Source organism: Canis lupus, chromosome 26, assembly GCF_003254725.2.
Source record: "Canis lupus dingo isolate Sandy chromosome 26, ASM325472v2, whole genome shotgun sequence".
Lineage (NCBI taxonomy): Eukaryota > Metazoa > Chordata > Mammalia > Carnivora > Canidae > Canis > Canis lupus.
Window position 1 is genome coordinate 14,007,842 of NC_064268.1, and position 23,936 is coordinate 14,031,777.

The 23,936-nt window shown below is 48.9% G+C and overlaps 1 protein-coding gene across 1 annotated transcript in view; it reads right to left on the bottom strand.

Moving 5' to 3' along the window:
- Positions 1 to 22,473, bottom strand: part of TESC (tescalcin) — a 46,946-nt gene extending 24,473 nt beyond the window's left edge. Inside the window, exons 1-2 of the mRNA XM_049102074.1 lie at positions 22,318 to 22,473; positions 16 to 85 (exon numbers count right to left, since the gene is read on the bottom strand). Coding sequence (XP_048958031.1) covers positions 16 to 85; positions 22,318 to 22,375 — 128 coding nt within the window. The 5' untranslated portion in view covers positions 22,376 to 22,473. The remainder of the gene's footprint in view (positions 1 to 15; positions 86 to 22,317) is intronic.
- Positions 22,474 to 23,936: the final 1,463 nt, after the last annotated feature.

The window sequence follows — 23,936 nt, forward strand, 5'->3', positions numbered from 1 at the left end:
AACTGCAGACCTTACCGAATGGTGGGTTGGTCTCCACTCAGCTGCTTAAATCTCCGGTGGAGCTGCTCGATCTGGTCTGACGAGACTGAGAAGCAGGGGAGAGAGGAGATGGGAAGGGGAGAGAGGAGATGGGAAGGAGGAGAGAGGAGAGGGGGGAATGGGGAGAGACAGACAGAAGACGTTAGTGACCACTGAACCAACTCAGGAGCTACCAGCAGGAGGCTGGTGACCTTCCCCTGCCTCATCCCCACCCTCCCATTCCATCATTCTCCTGCATCCCCCACCTGAGCACCACTGGATGAAGACTCCAACAAAGCGTTTCCCATCCTTCCTGACGATGCACCTCTGAGGTTATTAATTCTGTCCCCTTGACAATACAACTTGTACTACTAACGGCAGCTCCTGGGACGGCATAGACATGAGCCAGGTCATCTTCCCCTTCCCCAGCCCGACTTCCTCCCCTCCCGCTCCTGAAGACAGGTGTTCTCCTAGCTGAGCAAGGGACTTCGTATGCCCAGTCACATATTGCGAGACAGAGGAGTATGGGAGGGAAAAGTGGTTCAGGCTGGAAGGGATTTTTTGGGAGACACGTGGTGAGACACAGAAGGAGAATCTGGTACAGCAAGGAGACTGGAAGGAAAAGAAATGGGATTTTTTGATCATCGTGCTATGGATGATATATGTAGATCTCCCCAATAGTTTAAGAAAACCTAAGTATGAGAGTTTTTCTTAATTACCATTTCAGGGCCGGTGGGCCAGGTTTTTTCCACAGAGGAAACTGTCCTTGTGCGTTCCCATATTCATAATGGTTCTGGCCACACCAGGGCTTAGTTTATGAAAGGCACAGTATGAAACACTGACCTAGGTCTTCTCACTTCATCCTCAATACAACCCTGTAGGGGAGTAGATACTCTCCTGTCTCATAACTTGAAAAATGCAGGTCAGACCACTTTCAACAACACAACCAGTAATGGGCAGAGCTTGGATCCATCTCCCAAGCCTGCCCTCAACCACTACTCAGTATCTCCTGTCTGACCATATATCCTGGTGTGCAAGGTCTTCACACCTGGTCCCCGGGGACTACATATAGTTTAGGTAGAACTTGCCAAACAGGCTCTGGGCTACCAAGCCAGCTGACTACTTTTCTGGAGGAGGATACAGCCATTTATATCACATGTATATCAGCAAAGACATTTGTAGACTCAATGACCTAGCAATTCCACTCTTGGGTACATATCCAACAGAAATGCATGCTCGTGCTTATGAGAAAATGTGCAGAAGGAGGTTCATGGCAGTACAGTTTCAACAGCCCCTAAACTGGAAGCTATCCAAATGCAAGCAATGGCAGGACAGAAAAAGAGTGTTCCAGTGTGGTCTAGTCAAGCAATAGAATAGTACACAACACTGAATGTGAACCAACAGTATGTGTTGTAAACTCGGGTGAGCTTTAAATACACAAAAATGGGCATCTGGCTGCCTTAGCTTGTGGAGTGTGCAACTCTTGATCTCGGGGTTCTGAGTTTGAGTTCCACACTGGGTGGAGATTACCTTAAAAAATTAAAAGTCTTAAAAAACAAAGAACCATAAAAACAAGCAAAAGAAGTCAGACATGAAAGAGCACATACTTTAGGATTCCATTCAAATAAAGTTCAAGAACAGGCAAAAGTCATCTACAGTGTTAGAAGTCAGGATAGAAAGGCTACATTCTGGACGATTCCAGTTCTCTGACATTCTGGAAAAGGCAAAACTACAAAGACATGAAAAGTAGTCATCACCCCTAGCGGTTATCCAACCTTTCCAAGGGTCAGTTTCTGCATCTCTGTCAGAGGTTGTGGAGGTGAGGGCTGAATAAGTAGAGCAGGAGGGCTTAGAGCAGTGAAAGGATTCTGTAGGGCCCCATCGTGATGGGGGCACATCACTATACATAGGCCCAAACTCACAGAATGCACAACACCAAGAGTGAACCTGAAGGTACACTATGGACTTTGGGCAATAATGACATGTCATGTAGGTTCATCAACTATATCTAACATAGCACTTGGGGGAGGGTATTGATAACAGCAGAGGCCATGCATGTGTGTGGGGGTGGATATACGAGAAAACTATAATTTCCCCTGAATTTTCCCCTAAAACTTCTCTGATAATAATGATGATATTATCGTAGTTTTCTTTTTATTTTTTAAGAGGTGAGCAGAGGAAGGAGGAGAAAGAGAATCTTAAGCAGGCTCCACTGTCCAGTGGGAGTATGACGTGGGGCTCCATCTCACGACCCTGAGATCATGACCTGAGCCAAAATCAAGAGTCGGATGCTTAACTGACTGAGCCACCCAGGTGCCCCTCTCTTAATGTTTAAAAAAGGAAGTCAGAATAGTGGTTGCCGCTGAGAGGAGAGTAGCAATTTGAATGGGGCATGAGTACTGGGAATATTCTATTTCTGATCCTAGTGCAGGTTATACACACATGTTCTAAGCAAGTTTATGAACTATATTCTCGTAGATGATATACTTTTCAGTACATGGTATCACACACAATAAAAGGTTTACATGAAAAAGTCAGTAATTCTACTTGGCAAGAGGGGCATCTGGGTGGCTCAGCAGTTGAGCATCTGAGCTCAGGGCGTGATCCTGGAGTTTGGGGATCGAGGCCCACATCAGGCTCCCTGCATGGAGCCTGCTTCTCCCTCTGTGTAGGTCTCTGCCTCTCTCTCTGTCTGTCATGAATAAATGAATAAAATCTTAAAAAAAATTCTACTTGGCAAAAATTTGTTCTAAAAAAATAAATCCAATGAGAACAAAACATGAATATATAAACATGTTCACCTTTATAGTCTTTTAGATTTTATCTTTAAGTAATCTCTATGCCCGATGTGGGGCTTAAACTTACAACCCCGAGATCAAGAGTTGCACACTCTACCAACTAAGCTTGTCAGGTGTCCCACCTTCGTATTCTTACCAGCTTAAAAACTAGATGCAACCTAAGTGCTCACCAAAAAGCAGGTTGGTCAAATATTTTATGGTATGCTCAGCCAATTTAAAAAAGCCTGCTACTTTTGAAAAATGAATAGTTATGTATCTGACATGCACATACATTCCACCTATAATGTTGTTTAAAAATGGCTTGCTACAGGAGCCCCTGGCTGGCTTAGTTGACAGAGCACATGACTCTTAATCTTGGGGTTGTAAGTTCAAGCCCCACATTGGGTGTGGAGCCTATTTAAAACAAAACCACCACAGCTTGCTATAAAAACAGCATGACCTCATGCTGGGGAAAATGTGTAGATGTGTACAAATGCATGTAAGTAATGAAAGAAAATCTGGACTTATTTTCCCCAAATAATAGCAATTGTCTCTCGTGGTAGCAGGATTAAAGAGTTTGTTTTGCTTTGATTCATCTATATTTTCCGATTTTCTCTAACACACATTGCATATTTATTAGTCACATAATAAACATTTTAAGCACACAATATGGTCCCAAATGGGACAGCCCAGGGATCTCGAAAACCCCATTAATGAGTCATCTGTCGGCGGAGTACCATGTTCTGCGTGCCCATGTTCCTATTTAATCCTTTTCGAGATCCTAGAATGGAGAGACTCTCCCATTTTACAGAAGAACAAACTGAAGATCTGAAGGGATAGGTTAACTTGCTGAAAGTCACTGAACTTGAAAGGCAGACCCAGGATTTAGGTTCAATTTGTCTGGCAGAGGGGATCCTTGGGTGGCTCAGCAGTTTAGCACCTTCCTTTTGCTCAGGGCATGATCCTGGAGTCCCAGGATCGAGTCCCACATCAGGCTCCCTGGATGGAGCTGCTTCTCCCTCTGCTTGTGTCTCTGCCCTGCCCCACTCCCCTACCCCCGTCTCTCATGAATAAATAAATAAAATCTTAAAAAAAAAATTTGTCTGGCAGAACGTGTGCAGTTTTGTTTGTTCATTTGTTTACTTACGCCCCACGCTGCCTCAAAGGCAGCTCCCAGATCTCAACCACAGATTAATATAATTTTTAATATTAATATTATTTTTAATAATATTAATATTATTTTTTAAAGATTTATCCATTTGACAGAGAGAGAGAGAAAGCAAGAGCGCATGAACAAGGGAAGCAGCAGGCAGAGGGAGAGAAAGAAGCTCCCTCAGCAGGGAGCCCAACGTGGGGCTTCATCCCAGGACCCCATCATGACCTGAGCCGAAGGCAGCTGCTTAACAAACCGAACCACCCAGGCATCTCTCAACTGCAGATTTAAAAAATGAATATACTGATCTGATGGAAAATAACTATCAGAAATTATAGCCAAACATGCGCTCCTAAACAACTTCTATTACAGATGAGTTACCTTAAAAGTGAGTCTAAGTCAAGAGGCCAGTCACAAAGGCCACACATCACATGATTCCATTTATAGAAGATGCTCAGATAGGCAAATCCAAAGCAGACTAGTGCTTGCCTGAGGCTGGGGAAGAATGAGGAGTCATGCTAATAGGTACTGAGCTCCTTTTGGGGAGGCAGGGGATGAAAATGTTCCAAAGTTAGATTGTGGTGATGGTTACACAACTCTGTGATTATATTAAAAACTACTGAGTACACTTTAAATGGGTGAAATGTATGGTATGTGAGTTAAAGCTCTATAGAGCCACTTAAAAAATGAATTGCACTTCATAATCATGAGAACTACAACAGGCGACTTAATTGAGCATTTACTGTGTCCAGGGCACTGTGCTCAGCCGTACTCCTGTAAGCCTTGGCTCACATAACCTTTTCATCAATCCTACTGGGTCACTATGGGTTTTATCCCCATTATAGAGATGGAACACTGAGACTTGCCCGAGATCACACAGATAAGAGGAGGTGTATTAACCAGAAGTCATCACCAACTACGTTTCTCTAATGAAGTTTCCAGCTAATTGCATCCAAAGTGCATGTACGCACACATGAGAACACCACCCTTCCTGTCGTGCCTGATTGAAAGCTGAGGGATTAGGAAAGAAACCTCCCACCTCTGGTCCCTGGTCTTTAGTATCCAAATCCCTGGAGCCAAGAGCTCGGGGCTCAACTTAGGTACAGCTCCTCAGCTTCAGTAACTGGAGGAAGAACGTCTGAGGCCTCATGAACTGACTTTCAAAGACCTCATGCATCCTCAGGTCCAGGGGTCCCCCAGAGGATCTGTCCTGTGGGCACCTGCTACACCTGTGCAAGGGTCCCCTCGGGGATTCCCAGGATGAAAGCTCTTCTAGTTTCCCTGTTCCTTGCTCAGCACTTTCTCTGGGTCCCTAGGAGGTCACAGTTGCCATGGAGACAAGAGACAGAGCCACTTGGGTACACTGGCACGTTGACCTCGTTATCTTTGGTTTTAGATTTCAACCTGAGGGTTGATTTCATACCCTTCTGGGGCCAGTGGGAGTTTAACTGGCCCAATCTGTGTGTGTGTGTGTGTGTGTGTGTGTGTGTGTGTAGAGGGGTGACCTGTCACTTTGTTTCAAAAGCCTTAAACAAGAAAGTATATACCTGCAAGTCACCAGCCACATGTGGCTGCTAAGCTCTTGCAAGGTGGTGAGTCCAGGGAGATGTAAAATACACAGGAGCTTCCAAAGACTTAGAATAAAAAAGAATGTAAACTGTCTCAATAATTTTGATATTAGTCATACACTTAAATATTTTAGACATAACAGGTTAAGTAAAATTAACTTCATCTGTTTCTTTTTTCTAATATGGCCACTAGAAAATGTAGAATTATATTACATTTATAGCTTCTAAAAAAATTCCATTATACCTAGCATTATATTTGTACTGGACAGAGCTGGTATATGTGCTTACAACCAGCAACTTGATCCCCTAGGACCAAATGCTGAGAAACTCAGACAAGTGTACAGAGATAAACAGACCAGAGTAATCATCATTGCCTGTTTTAAAAACAGTAAACACCTGGGGAAACAATGAGCCACAGGAAACTGGTTGAAATAAATCCTGGTGCTTCTCAAAGACAAGACTACACAGCCTTAAAAAGTATTTTTTTTAAATATTGAGAGGGGCACCTGGGTGGCTTGGTTGGTTAAGGATCTGACTCCCGATCTCAGCTCAGGTGTTGATCTCAGGGTCGTGAGTTTGAGCCCAGCATTAGGCTCCACACTGGGTTTACTTTAAAAATATATATGTATAAAACAAAATATTTGGAGCATAGAAAAACTGGGACGCCGGGGTGGCTCAGTGGTTGAGTGCCTGCCTTCAGTCCAGGGCATGATCCTGGAGTCCTGGGATCGAGTCCCACATTGGGCTCCCTGCATGGAGCCTGCTTCTCCCTCTGCCTGTGTCTCTGCCTCTCTCTCTGTGTCTCATGAATAAATAAATATTTTAAAAAATTCATGGGATATCACTACAGGGGAAAATCAACAGGCCACAAGATCTCATATATATATACACAGCTCATAATGCCATGTACAGGAGAAAGTAGGGAAAGCTACAAAACAAAATAGTACACTGCATCCAGGTGGTGGAATGATAGGATATTCTCCTCTTTGTCTCTTATTTTTGGTTATCTGTCCCTTAAATTTTCTAGTAATTAACAGGGATCACTTGTATAATCTTAAATTTTAACTTTGATGGCCAAAATGAAAAATAGAACATTAAGAAGTGCTGGCGGCGATGTGGAGAAACCAGAACCCTTGTACACTGCTGATGGGAGTGTAATAGGGTATAGCCACTGGGGGACACAGTTGTGTGGTTTCTCAATAAATGCAGCCTAGATTCACCATACAGCCCAGAAATCCTACTCTCGGTTACCTACCCAAGAGAAATGAAAACATATATCCACACAAAAACCTGTACACAAATGTTCACAGCAGTACTATTCACAAGGGCCAAAAGGGAACCCAAATGTCCAACAGGATGAACGGATAAACCAAATGTGGTCTGTCCATCCAGTGGAATAGGATTCGGTCATAAACAGAATGAGGCACAGATGCATGCTCCAAGGTGGATGAGCCTCGAACACATAATGCTAAAGAAATGAGCCAGGTGGGATCCCTGGGTGGCGCAGCGGTTTAGCGCTTGCCTTTGGCCCAGGGCACGATCCTGGAGACCCGGGATCGAATCCCACATCGGGCTCCCAGTGCATGGAGCCTGCTTCTCCCTCTGCCTATGTCTCTGCCTCTCTCTCTCTCTCTCTCTCTCTCTCTCTCTCTCTCTGTGACTATCATAAATAAATAAAAATTAAAAAAAAAAAAAAAAATAGCCAGGTGAGGGTCACGGCATTGTAGGATTCCATGTGTAGGAAATGTCCAGAATAGGCAAATCTCGCCACAGAAAATAGATGAAGGGGTTACCAGGATTTGGGATAGGAAGGATGAGGAGTGATGTCATGGGGTCTCTGCCTGGTCCTGGTCTCATGGGTCGGCGGTGGGGCCATCTTATAGTCTCGCTGTGCTAAGGGGTCACCAGGCAGGAGGAGGGTCACACACACCAGGAGGTCAGAGACAATCCCCAAGGAGAAGGCAGGAGACAGGAGAGCAGAGAAAGGGGCATGAAATCCCCCCACGAGGCCCGGCCTCCTTCATCTGACTCGAGAAGAAATGCAACATCAGACTTCACCACATCCATTATGGGGTAGTCAGGACTACTAGAGTCTTTATTTCTAGGGGCCCAAGTCTGGTGGCAAAGGATGCAAAACATATCACCTGCCCCCTCCTGAATCCATGCTGGCTCTCAGGGGACAGACTCCCCACACTCGACCCTCTGACAGAGGCCTCATCACTCATTAACAGACGTTTACTGAGCACCTCCACTTTGCTTGGCACCTGCTAGATGCTGGGGGCTGAGGGGGGGGCGACCCAAAAGGCAGAGCCCTCATCTACTGGAAACAAGCATCGCCCCGCTGGGATCCAGGATAATAAACGTGGCATCAGCTTGCCAAGGGGCACTAGAGTTGGAGTGGGGCTTCTAGTCCACAGGGATGGGGCGGGAGGGGAGGCAGTGCCCTACGGGATCCTGCAGGCTGAGGGCGAGGCCGGGGCGGGCAGGGCTGGCAGGGGCAGAGTGGAAGAGCTCAGGAAGCCTCGGGTTCTTCACCAAGGAGGAAGGCAGACGAAGGACAGGGGAGCCAGGGGGCAGGGGGCGGCGGTCACAGGCATTGAGCTAAAGCATTTAGCCTTCACCTGGAGTTGAGTTTGTGTGGGATGCTAAGGCAAAGGACAGCAAGATCCCATGTGCCTGGTGACAGAACAGAGTGGTAGGTGCAAGGGACCAGGATGCAGGAACTGACTGAGAGGCTGGGGGGGGGGGGGGGGGGCAGTCCGGGCGGGAGGGGTTGTGCTCCAATGCAGTTGCAAGGAGCAAGGGCTGCTGAAAGTCTGCTCCTGCTCTCTCCAGGGGCTCCCCAGGAGCCACCCTGCCCCAGGACACCAAGCGGCATCCCTGGGAAGGTCTCACGTCAGCGGCTCCCGGGGCCCCCAAAGCCCTCCTGCTTGCCATGTCCTGACAGGCTGGCCAGGACCCCAGCCAAGCACGGTCGGCCAAAGTCGCGGCACGCAGCGGGGAGCCGGGTCAGACAGAAAGGTGGGCACACGCTCGCTGCCAAGAGCTGCTGGCTCAGTCCCCAGCTTCACGTCCTACTTAACTGTCTCGGTGAGGCTGCTGCCGCCACCGCCTCCTCCATATCACGGAGATAATAATAGCACCACCCTCGTGAGGCTGTTCCCACCCTGGGAAACAATCAAAATCGAATACACACAATGCACAATGGCCAAAAGGTAGGAACACCCAAGTGGCCACCAACCGGTGGGCAGATAAACAACATAGGGCAGCTCTACACAACAGAAGGTTACTCTGCCACAGGCAGGGAGGCCGCATGGACACCTGCTACAACATGGATGGCTCTGAAAACGTGATGCCACGTGGAAGAAGCCAGACGTGCAAGGCCACTGCTGTGTGCTGCCATTTACACCACGTGAGTCCATCCAGAGGGACGGAAAGTCGGTTTGCGGTTGCCAGCAGCTGGCGGGGGCGGGGGGCGTTCAGGAGTGGCTGACGGGCATGATGTTGCTTTCTGGGGTGTTGATGTCCTGGAACTCGATCCCAGTGAGGGCTGCACAACACTGTGGATGCACTTCATGCCAACGAACTGTACGCTCGAAAATGGTGAAGATGGGGCGCCTGCGTGGCTCAGCCAGTTAAGCAGCTGCCTTCAGCTCAGGTCATGATCTCAGGGTCCTGGGATCCAGCCCCGTGTTGGGCTCCCTGCTCAGTGGGGAGTCTGCTTCTCCCTCTCCCTCTACCTGCCACTCCCTTTGCTGTGTTCTCTGAAGTGAATTAAAAAAAAAAATCTTTAAAAAAAAGGGGGGGGGGAGAGAAAATGGTGAAGATGGTCAATTATAGGCCATGTGAATTTTTCTCTAATTAAATAATTTTTAAAAATCACGTACATTTTGCACTGGGCAAGAGAAGCTGAGGCACCAGGGTTGCCACAAGAGCTGCCACGATGACCCTAAAGTAATAAGCTTGTGGTACCTACCCACTCATCTCTCTTCCACCAGCTCTGGCTCAGGGCTTTGGAGGGAAGAGGCAACTTGCATGCTGCCCGGAGCTACAGCCAAAGCAGTGACTAATCCTGGGCCTGGGGGCGGGGGGGGGGGGGGGGGGGGGGAATGGGAAGCACAGAGGGAGCACCGAGGGCTGGCTTCCGTGGCCTGGAAGGGACCCGCCCTCAGGCGCCACCCTTGGCCCATCACTGAAGATGCTCCGTGGTGCAGACGCCCTTCTTCCCTCCTGCACCTGCGCCACGTGCTGTGTGTACACCTCACAGACCACGCCTCGCTGCTGGGATTTTTAAATAAACCAAAGATACACTTGGGTACACTTGGCCTTGAGAAGGAAACTATCCAAGGCAGTTCTAGTCTCCAAAGCAGAAGTAGCAACAAGAAGGTTAAGCGATGCTTTTTATCCAGCACCTTCCAACCCTTTACATGTACACTTTAGCCCCACTTGTAGGTGCAAGAGCCAGGAAATTCCTGGTAGAAGCCACCCAGGCCCTGCCACTATGAGGATGGTGCTTATTTTAAGGTCAAGTATGGGGATGCCTGGGTGGTTCAGTGGTTGAGCATCTGCCTTTGGCTCAGGGTGTGATCCCAGGGTCCTGGGATCGAGTCCCTCATCAAGCTCCCTGTGGGAGCTTCTCCCTCTGCCTATGTCTCTCTCGTGAATAAATAAATACTTTTTTAAAAGGTCAGGTAGCAAGGGGCTCATGAGGATCTCTGCAGGTTTTTTCCACATGCAATGAATCCTCCAGTTCTCAGGGCTGGAGCAGAAGCTGAGGCAGAACAAAGTGACTTGACTTTAGAAAACATCCTCCTCTCATGAGCAATGAGACAACTTGGAACACTGTCAGAGTGGGTAGGCAGCACCCTCAAAATCACACAGTCTGTGCTTTGCTCATCTATGCTCCCCTTCCCACAGCCCTGCTCTGTTCTTTGCCATTTGCCTTATAGCAGCAGTACCACCGGCCACGTGGATGCATTTCCTCAGAGGCAGGAGCTAAGCCCAAGGCTTGGCACACATCATCTTATTTTGTCCACATCTCAGGGCCTGCCTCGGAGGGTGCTCATCACATTCCCTTTACAGATAAACCCGAGTCTCAGAGAGATTAAGTCATTTGCTGATATGAGCTGCAGACCTGGGAGTGCCAGACACTGCTGAGGTGACCCAGACTTAGCAAAGGCTCTAACAGCTAAGGATGGGAAGCTTCCAGCCTGCTGAGTGACAGATGTGGCCTTGGTTCTATGTAAGCTAGAAGTGAGACTCCTATCAAAAGCTGAAGCAGAGGGGCGCCTGGGTGGCTTAGTCAGTTGTGTGTCTTACTCTCCACCTCACAGTTGTGAGTTCAAGGCCCGTGTTGGGCTTCATACTGGGTATGGAGCCTACTTGGAAAAAAAAAAAAAAAAGCTGAAGCGGAAAAGGCTGCTTCCCCATATAAGATAGGCTAGAAAAAATATTCCCTACTGTCTCAAGAATCAACAAGGAACTGGACTCTGCTAAGGAGGTGGCTGGGCATAGAAGAAAGGGGTAAGCCTCTATGATGAATCAAAACAGCAGGCCTATGCCATGCACAGGTGAAAAACCCAAACGTCCATGGTACAGAAAAGCCAAATTGATTAATTAATGTAAAAAGTGCTTCTAGACCAGTGACAGCTCTAAGGGACTTAGCATAATAACTGCAAAGTACTGTGTGAGGTACTTCTATAACTCAGGGACTCTCATGGGAGAGGTACTTTAGGTAAGCCTTTCTCCACTTGGTTTGGCCTCGGCATAAATCTGGAGTTGAAGATAGTTCCAGAAAGATGTGAAAACCAGAGGAGATAGCTTTGTCAAACGTGAGCTCATAATCAAAACTCAAACCATACTAGCAAATGAACTACCATAATGGATGTATTAGCAGACACAATTAACAAAAGGAATGACACCTGCTTTGTTTTGAATTTGTTAACACCATCATGATTGACTGGATTTATTCCAGGGATGCAAGGCTGTTTCAATATTCGTGAAGTAATCAAAGTGATACATCACACTAACAAGAGAAAAGATAAAAACCATATGATCATATAGATAGATGCAGAAAAAGCATCTAACAACATACAATATCCATTCATGATTAAAACACTCAACAAAGTAGATTTAGAGGGAATATACCTGAATATAATAAAGTCTATATATGAAAAACCTATAGCTAACAACATATTCAATGCTGAAGAATTTTTCCTCTAATATCAGAACACCACAAGGTTGTCCTCTCTCATCGCTTTTATTCAATGTAGTACTGGAAGTCCTAGCTGCAGCAATCAGACTAGAAATAAAAGGCATTCAAATTGGTAAGGAAGAAATAAAGTTATCACTATTTGCAGATGACATGACACTATATATAGAAAACCCTAAATAGTCCACCAAAAAGCTATTAGAATAATTTAATTCAGTAAAGTTATAGAACACAATATATTCAGAAATCTGTTGCCTTTCTATATACTAATAATGAAGCAGCAGATAAAGAAATTAATAAAACAATCCCATTTACAATTGCACCAAAAAGAATAAATTTAACCAAGCTGAAAGACCTGTACTCTGAAAACTATAAGACATTGATGAAAGAAACTGAAGATGACGCCAATGGAAAGATATACCATACTCATGGATTGGAAAACTATTGTTAAAATGTTCATACTACCCAAAACAACCTACAGATCCAATGCACTGCCTATAAAAATGGAAATAGCATTTTTCACAGAACCAGAACAAATCAGCCTAAAATTTGTATGGAGCCACAGAAGACCCTGAATAGTCAAAGCAATCTTGAGTAAGATGAACAAAGCTGGAGGTATCAGAGTCTCAAATGTCAAAATATATTACAAAGCTATAATAATCAAAACAGTATAATACTGGCACAAAACCACATAGGTCAATGCAACAGGATAGAGAGCCCAGAAATAAATCCATGTTCATGGTCAATTTATCTATGACAAAAGAGGCAAGAATACAAAATGGGGAACAGTCTTTTTAATAAGTGTTGGGAACACTCAGCTACATGCAAAAAGAGAAAACGGGACCACTTTCTTACACCATACATAAAAATAAGCTTGAAATAAAGACCTAAATGTGAGACCTGGAATCATAAAACTCTTAAAAGAAAAGGTAGGCAGTCATATCTTGAACATCAAGCTTAGTAACATATTTATGGATGTCTTCTCAGGCCAAAGAAAGAAAAGCAAAAATAAACAAATGGGACTACACAAAAATAAAAAAGTTTCCGCACAGCAAAAGAAACCATCAACAGAACAAAAAGTCAACCTACTGAATGGGAGAAGGTATTTGCAAAAGATATATCCAATAAGGGGTTAATATCCAAAATATATCATTCCTACACCACCAAAAAACTCCAAATAAGCCTATTAAAAAATGGGCAGAGTACCTGAATAGACATTTTTTCCCCCAAAGAAAACAGATGGCTGACAGACACACAAAAAGAAGGTCAACATCACTGATCATCAGGGAAGTCCAAATCAAAACCACAATATCACTTCACACCAGTCAGAATCGCTAATATCAAAAAGGCAAATAACAAGTGTTGGCGAGGACTTGGAGAAAAGGGAACCCTGGTGTACTGCTGGTGAGAATGTAAACTGGTGCAGCCAAGGAAAACAGTAGATGTTCCTCAAAAAAATTTTTAAAGAGGGATACCACATGATCTAGTAATTCCACTACTGGTTACTTTACCCAGAGAAAATGAAAACACTAATTTGAAGATACACACACCTCTATGTTCATTGTAGTATTATATACCTTGGCCAAGATATGGTAGCAACCATATCAGTGTCCACTCATAGATGAAAAGATAAAGATGTGCACACACACAGATACACACACACACACACAGGAATATTACTCAGCCAATAAAAAGAATGAAATCTTGCCATTTGTGACAATACCCTAGAGGGTATTATGCTAAGTGAAATAAGCCAGAGAAAGTAATCAGACAAATAGCATATGATTTCACTTATACATGGTATCTGTAAAACAAATGAGAAAACAAATAGACTCTTAAATACCAAGAACTGGTGGTTACTAGCGAGGTGTGTGAGGAGGGATGGCTGAAATGAGTGAAGGAGACTAAGAGGGACAAACCTCCAGTTACAGAAAAGTCACAGAGATGAAAGGTACAGCATGGGGAATAGAGACAATACTGTAGTAACCCTGGATGGTGAAAAATGGTGACAACACTTATCCTGATGAGCATTGAGTAATATACCAAATTGGCAAATCACTATGTTGCATATCTGAAACTAACAGTGTAGGTCAACTATATTTAAATAAACTTTGTTTAAATAAAAAAATTGGAGGGCACTTGGCTGGCTGAGTCAGTAGAGCATTTGACTCCTGATCTCGGGGTCATGAGTTTGAGCTTCATGTTGGGGGTAGAATTTAAATTTTTTTTAATTTTTTGAAGTATTTTTTTTTTTAATTTTAAAAAGGAATGGCACTCCAAGAGAGTGAAACAGAAGAGACTATACAGTAAGGGTTAAATTATTACAAATAATGAAAGAAATAGTATATGACAAAAGCAGTGAATCCAAAAACCACATAGAACTTATAAAGTGTTTTTTCAAAGTTACCAGGGGGGTGAGGGCGCCTGGGTGGTACAGTTGGTTAAGTCTCCAACTCTTGGTTTTGGTTCAGGTCAGGATATCGAACACCATGTCAGGCTCTGCACTCAGTGTGGAGTCTGCATAAGACTCTCTCTCTCTCTCTATCTCTCTCTCTGCCTCTCCTTCTGTCCCTCCCCACACTCACTTGCTCTTTCTAAAATAAATAAATCTTTAAAAAATAAAAGTCATTGAAATTTAAAAACCTAAAGGGCAGCAAGATTATAATAGCTAAATAAAGAATTAGTGAATTGGAAGACAGACCTATGGAAATGACTCCGAAGATCACAAAGAACAATAAAACAATAGAAAATATGAAACAGAGGTAGTAAAGAGGCATTCAGGACCGAATGACATGGCCCCATCTATTTCTAATAGGAATTACTGTAAAAAATAAAGATGGTGGGGGTGGGGTGGAGAATACATTTATAATATAAGATGTAGCCTTCTTTAGAATGAAACAGCATTAATAATTCCCAGGCAGGATAAATAAAACAAATCCATACCTAGACACAGTGCAGTAAAAAAAAAAAAAAAAAAAAAAAAAATTCCCAGAAATCTAAAAGAGATACAAAAGCAGAGCTCTACCAAACAAATATCAATCAGACAAAAAAGCTGACTTCTCAACAGCAGCAAGAGACCAAAATCAAAGTGCTGAGAGAAGATATGCAGGATTTTATACTCAGCCAAATGATCGACTGAGTATGTTGGCAAAATCTAGACATTTTCAGACAAAGCTGACAACTCGTGGAGATTCACTGAAAAATCTATGGAAAGGTGTATCACGTAAGAAACTGAAATCTATACAGAAAAACTTTTACAAGATTTAATAGGGTCTGCATAAAACAGTAATAAAACCAATGCATAGGTTTTTTTTTAATTTTTATTTATTTATGATAGTCACACACAGAGAGAGAGAGAGAGAGGCAGAGACACAGGCAGAGGGAGAAGCAGGCTCCATGCACTGGGAGCCCGACGTGGGATTCAATCCCGGGTCTCCAGGATCACGCCCTGGGCCAAAGGCAGGCGCTAAACCGCTGCGCCACCCAGGGATCCCCCAATGCATAGGTTTTAAAAAATGTAGAAAAAATATGAGAGTGTCACAAATTAAAGCATGTTAAGGTCCCTGATCATCAGCACAAGGGAAAGATAAAGATTAATGTCAGGCATGTCAAAGGTGGCAGCGTGTCAAAAAAACAAAACAAAACGGGATCCCTGGGTGACTGGGTGGTTTAGCTCCTGCCTTCAGCCCAGGGCATGATCCTGGAGACCCGGGATCGAATCCCACATCAGGCTCCCTGCATGGAGACTGCCTCTCCCTCTGCCTATGTCTCTGCATCTCTCTCTCTCTCCCCTGAATAAATAAATAAAATCTTAAAAAAAAAAAAAAAAAAGGAAAGAATTAGTGAAGTTACAGAATGCCCTTAAAAGGGAGAAAGCCAGCTTCTGTAAGGTTTCTAATCGAAAGTATTAGTACTTGCTAACAACAATTGAACACTTATGATGTGTCAAGAGCTTTACTCTTCACAATAGGGCTGTGACACATTCCCACTTGACAGATGAGAAAACGGAGGGGCGCAAAGTTACTGCCCGGACAGTAAAAGGCAGTGCCACAATTCAGGCCTTCATTATCTGCTGGTAGAGGCCATGCAGCAGGGCTGGGGGGGCAGGGGGGCGGGCAGTGTGTGCCCATATGGGACCCGGCCTCGGTCCTGGGGGAATGCAAGTGAGGACCAGAGAAGAGAGCCCCTGGGAACACCAGGTGGGTAAGGCCTGCTGAGTGCTGGGTGCTCACTCCGGGTTGACCCCGGGGACCCTGGAGGGAGCGCTCAGGAGAAAGGGAATCCCTGCTAGCCTCAGCGCACAGCGAGGTCATCCAGCCTAGCCACCTTCTCTCTCCATCACGCGTGGTCCATGACTCGGCCACGCGGGTAGTGAGGCCTCCTGCTGGCCACCTGCCCACCCCGCCCAGAGGCACCGGATCCCCGAGACCTGAACAGACCTGCTCACCTCCTAGGGAGCCGTGCTGAGAGCAGAAGACCCACCTCTGACAGCCTGCCCATCCACAAAGGTCACACCACTAGGACAACAAAGGCCCTTTTTGTCCTTGTATTTAAGGACCAGTGGAAATCACCCATTCGACCTTCCGGCTTTATGAATTAATAATAAAGTTGGAACAGAGACAGGATGGCTTGCAGGCCCGGGCACCGCCTCCCCCTCCCTGCCCCAATCACCTTGCCTGCTGCCACCAGCACGGGCACCAGGGGGCCCTGCCTTATGTTCCCAAAGCGGTGGACGCTTCTGAGCCAAAACCACCTTGCTCCCTTGGCTTCAGATAGCAAACACTTGAAATGCTCCGCGGGAGGAAAAGCATCTTATCGACACTCGAGGTTTTCTGTCTGTATGACTGGGGCCTACGGTGCGTCTGAACATTGATTACATTCTGTGCTGCGTTCTGGGGACCATTAACTCACAAAAAAATATCCTGCCGGGGTGGGGGTAGGATGAGAAAGACGCGTAAGGGATCTGATTACTACTCATTCGCGGAGCTGGGAAGTCTTGGAGCGGACTACCAAGGACTTTCACGCAGAGAAAGCACGAATTCTTCCTCCAAAACACACATGAGCCACCCAGGAAGACCCCGGGAAGCAGAGAAGGCTGCACTTTCCTGCTCTTCCTCCTGGAACCCCTAACTTCCCTCTCACGGCCACCACTGGGCTTGGCTCCCTGGGGGCAGCCCACAATTCTAGAACTTTCCAGAACACGATACCAAGCCTATCTGCTTCGAGGTCCAATTCTCCCTCTTCCAACTCAGTAAACAAGTGTGGGGGCCCTATTAATGAGGTCGTGGGGTAACACAGTTTTGCCTCTCCCAAATATCTAGGCCCTTTGTCTCAGTCTACCTTGTGTGGGGTTTACTGTCACATAGGAGAGGCAGTTTTGAATTTGGTCTCCACACTCAGCATCCCAGTGTCCTCGAGCAGCCCCTTCACACATCTGGGCCTCATCTGTAAATTGGCAGCAGTACACTATGATGGTGAGATGACCCGGCCTGGTCAGAGGACAATATCAGCATGGGCCAGAGCAGGGAAGCTTCTGGGTGCCCAGCAATGAAGTTCACTTGCCATTAGGCCCTTATAAAAGCTTCCCAAAGGGGGATCCCTGGGTGGCTCAGCGGTTTAGCACCTGCCTTTAGCCCAGGGCATGATCCTGGAGTCCTGGGATCGAGTCCCATGTCAGGGCTCCCTGCATGGAGCCTGCTTCTCCCTCTGCCTTGTCTCTCTGTCTCTCTCTCATGAATAAATAAATAAAATCTTAAAAAAAAAAAAAAAAAAAAAAAAAAAAACTTCCCAAAGCAGCCTGCACGTTTCCACACTTTGAGCACCCAGGGAGGTGAGTGGGGGCAGGGGGGTAATCTGGATATCCCAAAGGTCTGGGGCCACTGTGCCCACCCCGCAGATCATTTCTCTCCAGCCTACCCTGAGAGCTCAACCTGGGGGCACTGACCCTCCCCAGGCCTCCCAGGCATGTTTGTTCCTCCCTGCCCAGGAGATGCAGTTTTTCATTTTTTCCTTAAAAACTTGTTTTTAATCATTTTCTTGTTAAAGTATGATTTTTTTTTGTTAAAGTAAGATTTACACACAATGGAATACATCTTCACTGTTTTGAGAACCTGATGAGCCCTGGGGATTCGCTCCCCAGAGCCACACAGACACAATTGAGCACCTGCACCACCAACCCCCCCTCTGAGCCCCAGAGCTCCAGGAGGGCTGGGGAGGTATCTGGTCCACACCAGTACCCAGACGGAATACGGCACATGGCGAGTAGGCTGAGGCTGTGGTCTGGGGCCACCTGAGGATTTTATAGGCAGAAGTCCAGTGGAAAACGTGGGGCCACCCCCACCAGCCGGCATGGGCCACACAGGCCTCTGGTTCCCTCCCCAGTGAGGGAATCTGGGGATCACACCAGAAGCAGAATCCCAGCTCTTACTTCTCAGCAGCCTGTGACCTCGGGCAAAGTGGCATGCTCTCCGGAGCTTCCACATCCTCATCTGAGAAATGGGAACCCGTGGTGTTCCTGGGGGCCTTGCACGAGCAGCTATGGATAAACTGCTCAGCTCAGCTCTGCGTTTGGCAGATGACAGGCGCCTGGTAAACACTGGCTGTCACCATTAAGAGGTCTGAACTCCAGATCTGGGACATTGTTTTTTTGCTTCTTCCTTCTGGCAGCTTCTTGGCATCTATATAGATATGCCTGTGGAGCTGTTCTGAAGCCTGAAGGAAAAAAATAGACCCTCCACCTTTCCCAGAATCCTCCACTTATTATTTCCTTTCCAGCCCCAGGAGCAGGCATGGATGGGGGAGGCAGGAAATGGCCAAGTCCAGGCCAGCTCAAGGTGGTGACAGGGAGGAGACTGGAGAGGGAGTCCCAAGGGGGCCTTTCTTCCTGGCGGGGGCCCACTTCACACCTCGGGACACATGCCGGGCTCGACTCCACTCCTGCTGTGGAAGGAGCATCAGAAAGGCCAGCCCGCCAGCCCAGCTGCTTAATGGGAATTTTAACAATCTAGGTAGTCAGCTTTCTTGGCTCAGAAAAGATGTTTGGGAAGACTTAAAACATTAAGAAAAAAAAAAAAAATCAATGAGACTCACAGGCAAGGGGAGGTGGGTGTGCAGCTCGAAAGATGCCCTGCGTGGGCAAGCTGGTGCTCAGGCCTATTTTTGGTGGGGCTGGCTCAGCGCTGAAGCCCACAGGATGCATCTCATGGTGCCAGGAGGGCTGGCATGGCCAACGCCAGCTGGTGGGGTGGCATTCACAGTTCTCTTGGACACATGTCCCCAGGCAATACTCATCGGGTTATATAGTCCCTGGGGTCTCCACTCTTCAATGTGAACCTCTTCTGTTCTGAGTAGGATGCACACATATAAAGGTGAACAAGACACCTCCCAGCTCTCGGGAAGCTCCAAGTTTCGAGGGGGTGGCAGGTGACAAAGCTGACAGTTCTAAAGTGGTGTGGTGTGTGCTATAAACGGGAGGGAATGCAGGGGCTTTGGGAGTCTCAAAGATGCACATTAACCCTCAAAAGGTTGGATGGGGAGTAACCAGGGTGGCTTCTGGAAGGCAGCAACAGCCAAGCAGAGCCCTGCATGACGAAGAGCGTGGGCTTCATAAGGAGACAGGGTTAAGAGAAAATGTTTGTGATCTTAACCTGGCCGGTGCTTACAGAAGTATCCCCTTACGTAAACACCAAATTATGCACAGTAAAGTGAAGAGTGCTCCAGGCAGAGGGAATGGCTTGTACAAAGGCCCAGAAGTGAGAAAAATAGACGAGCAGACTGTTTCTAGCTCTTCTGCGTTCCTAGAAATCTGAGAGGCAACCCAACACAGAGAAAGCACGGTGTTGGCAGGGGACGGACTTGGGGATCCTCTGATCCCCTACTCCTCTACTTATTATCTGTGGGGCTGCAACCAAGTTGCTTTACCTCTCTGAGCCTCAGTTTCCCTATCTGTACAATGGCCATATTGCCATCTTCCACGGAGGATTATCATGAAGATTCCACCAGAGTGCAGGCAAAGCATTCAGCACGGAGCCTGGTGCTCAAAGAATGATGTCCATCGTCACCATCCTGTGCTCATCCTGCTCATCATTTCCAGAGGGAGTCCTCAGAAAGGGACCAGACTGACTCTTCAATTTAGGGACCATCCTGGTCCTGGAAGAGGCAGGGGCCGCTCAGCAACCTTGTGGGCACAGCCTGTTCCCTGGCTGACTAGGCCTTGGGCTGAATACTTCCCAAGGATTCTTGTAGGAGCAGGGCCCTGGGAGTGGACACTCTCACGCCAAGCTAAGCACTTCACATATACATCATCTCACCGAATCCACGGAACCACCCGAGGATCCAGATGGGGACGCTGACACTCAGAGTGTCATGTAGCTGGGAAGAAGTGGGATCAAGCCTGAACTCTTAGCCGTGGTTTGGAGTGATGGGGACAAACAAATGGGTTTAAAAACGTAGCCAATACTACTAAACACCTGCCCAAAGCCACATACCTAGCAAGATCCTTTAAATCCGGCTTCCCCCTGACTATGGCTGCATCCTCATCTCATACAATTATCATTTGTCTTCAATGTCTTCCTGCCATAGGACCTTTCCATGTGCCATTCCCTCTGTCCCAAACTGTACTTTCTTGCTGATCTTTGTGTAAACGGTTCCTTTTTATTTGAGTTTCTGCTCCATTTTGGCCTCCTCAGAGAAGCCCTCCTGGTCTCCCCTAAGGAAACGTTTCCCTACCCTTCCCCTGACTCTCATGCCACTGTGTGTCTCCCCCTCAGGAACATGAGCCTCTCTGGGTCACCTCTAAGTCCCCAAGTCCTCTTGATCAATGAATTCTTGCTGAACGAGTTAAAATGCCTAGACTGTGCCAGCCCCTTTCCGAGGACTAGGGGGATCTTTCCACCTAAAGTTCAAAGAACTGATGGCATTCCTTCTCCCTTCTAGACTGACCTCACAACCTCTTTCCTGATGCGCCCCTCCCTCATCTCCCTTCACCCTTTGGAGTATGAAAGTGGAATCCCAGGCAACTAGAAGGGAAGCTGCATCAGCCACTTGCAGGAAGGCTACAGGGGGAGCACTCCGCTCTGTCTTGCCCACACAAGACTGGACCCAGGAAATAGACATGACTTCCAGCATGCTCTGCGGTCCCATCACCTGTCACACTCCCCACCAGATGGAATTCCCCCCAAGTGCCTGCGTGGGGGCTGCCACCATGCTGGCAGATGTCCCAGCTACAAGGAACCCCAACTTCCACCAGTCCAAATACAAGGCACCAAGAGGTCACTTGGTGACAAAACCGGGGCGGGGGGAAACCCAGGAAAGAAAGAGGGGAATCCCACCTCTCTCACGTTAGCCGTGGGGTTGAAGTGCACTTAAAACTTTCTGAAGTAGACTATTTACACAGGATTCAAAATGAAAATAGTAAAAAATTTACTGTGAAGAGCTCACCCCCTCTCGGTCCCTTCCACCAAATCTGCAAGTATTTGCTATTCTTACTTCCTTGCGGATCGTTTGAGTTCTTGATGCAAACAGATCACAAGTATAAGCTCTTAGTATTTTTAAAAAGTGTTGCATGTTATATGCCCTACACATTGTGTATACTACACACTTTTTCCTCCAGTCACGGATAGTTCTGTGCCTGTCCACGAGAAGATGTAACGCAGCCCCATGTGATGTGTGCGTCTGTACAGCCAAGGAACCAACCCACCCCCCCACCCCAGGTACTGGGGGGCTTTCTGTCATTTTCACCGGACAGAGGTGTTTAGAGTTGGGGTCAGCAGGGGTCACGCGCGGCTGGGTCCCGGTCCCCCCACCCCCCCACCCCCCCAGGTGGTCAGTCACGGCCCGGTGGGCTGCGCTGAAGTCCAAGCAGGTGGCGGAGGCCGGCTCCTTCCCGGGAGCACCTTCCGCAGCTCGCACCGCCGGCGCACGGAGCTCCGAGCTCCTACCAGCAGGACGTCCATTCTGGAGGCGGAAACGGAGAGATGCAGTGACTAGCCCAAGGTCACACCGCCGGACGCCGCGTGCGCGCGCGGGACTCCCCTCCGGCCGCCGGTTCGCCCCGGGCCGGCCCCGCCTCCTCACCGCACCCCACGGCGCGGGCCCAGGGTGCAGTCCGCGGCCCCCCGGCCCCGCACCCCCGCGGTCGGCGCGGCCAGCCCGGCGGGGCGCGGGGTGCGGGGCGCGGGGCGCGGGGCGGCCAAGGTCGCGGGGCTCCGGCCACCGGCTGCGCGGACCGGCTCACCCCAGCACCGGCGGCCGCCCGGGTCCCGCCGACTTCGAAACTTTCCGGCCGCAGAGCCGCGGCGACTCCAGCCCGGTGCGGGGCGCCCCCACCGCGGACGCCGGCCGCCTGCCGGGGGGGGGGGGGGGTCCCTCGGGGCCGCAGCCCCCAGCCCCGCCGGCTCCCCGACACTTACTCAGCATCGCCGCAGCCCGCCAAGCGGCCGGCGGGGACCCATTTGCGGGAGAGGGAGACTGAGGCGCGGACGGGGCCGGCTGCGGGCCAAGGTGACACGGCGCGGCGGGGGGCGGCGGGGGGCGGCGGGGGCCGGGGGCGGCCGGGGCCGGGGCGGGGGCGGGGGCCCGCGCGGTACTCACAGCCGGTCTTGCCCACGAGCTCCCGAACCTCCTCGGACGCGGAGTGGGCCGCGCCCATGGTGCCCGCGGCGGCGGCGGGGCCCCGGGCTGGCGGCGGCTGCGCAGCGGGGGCCGCGTCGGGCGGGCGCGGGTCGGGACGCGGGTCGGGACGCGGGGACGGCGGAGCCGCGGGTTCCGCGTGGGGCGCGAGCGCGGCCTCTTATAGCGGCCAAGGGCGGCGCCCCGCGGTCCTAGCGCGCGCCGGCTTCGCGCACTGCGGGGATCCGGGAGCGCCCTGCCCCGCGGCCGGCAGCGCTGCGCGGGGGCCGGACCTCGGGGCCCACCGCCGGGGCGCCCCCGCCCCCGCCCCCGCCCCCAGGGCGGCCGCCCTGCTCGCCCGCGCCCCCCCTCCCGGCTCTGGAAGGAGGCAGGTGTCCGCACAGCTGGGGCGTAGGTGGGCGCAATCAAATCCCGGAGAGGTTCCACGTCCACCTGCACCCCGGTTCCATCACACAGCTTCCCAGATCTCAGAAGGGGAACTCACCCGGGACGGTGAAGAAACACAGCCAACATTAATTAGCTCTCTGGTGAACAGCAATAAAAGTAATGTAATCATAGTAATCCACCTTGAATGCGCACAAGGTGCTTTGCTGGTCTTATTCCCGGAAAGCCCCAGGCCCCTCCCCAGCACCTTGATGAAGCGGACACACCACGTGCCAGAGCGGCCCATCCCAGTGGCACAGCCCAGGAGCTTGGGGTGGGGGAGCTTTCAAACTTGAGGAGCAGGCAGCTTCCTGGCCCTGCCCCACCCCGCCCCGACTCCCACCCAACACCCCCATTCTGGCTCAGGCAGGACCCAGGAGGCTGGGTCTCAAACTATCCTATCCGGGGAATGTAATACAGGTGGCCTCCAACACGCCTGCGAGTTTTGCCTTGAATTGGCTTAAGGAATTGGATTCTGTGGTCAGGCTGGATGACCAGGGCCAGTCCTGCCACCTGTGTGACCGTGTTTCCTTCTACTCAGCAAGGGGACAGTGATAGTTAGTGAGATGTCCATCAGAAGGGCCTGCCACAGGACATGGCACAAAGCAGTTGCTGTGGAATCACGTCCATTTTACAAGGGAGGAACTGATTCTCAGAAAGGTCACACAGCCAGGGCAGAAATTCAAAGTCAACATTCTCTGGTTCTCAAGGCCAGACTACCGTGCTCCACGGTGCCTGGTGATGAAGCTATCAACGTTCAGCATGTATTCAGTGTACGTCCTGGGTGCCAGGCTCCGTGACATTGCCAGGGTGGGGGCATGGGCCACTTGGTGCTCACAAAGACCTGGGTGGGCCCACCTACATTAGTTTCACAGGGCACTGGGGAAAGGGTGCTGAGAACCGGTTGCCCATACCTATAGACTACAGGCCCAAACTGAGGGTCGCAGCCCTCCAGGGGAATCCTGACGCCCCCCAGAGTTGTAGAATGAAAACCCATCCTGGTTAAAAGTCCAGCTGCCCATTCCTTCAAAGAGCTGGAGCCACCTGCAGTCTGCTTTTTTTTTTTTTTTAAAGATTTTATTTATTTATTCATGAGAGACAGAGAGAAGAGACTTAGGCAGAGGGAGAAGAAGGCTCCCTGCGGGGAGCCTGATGTG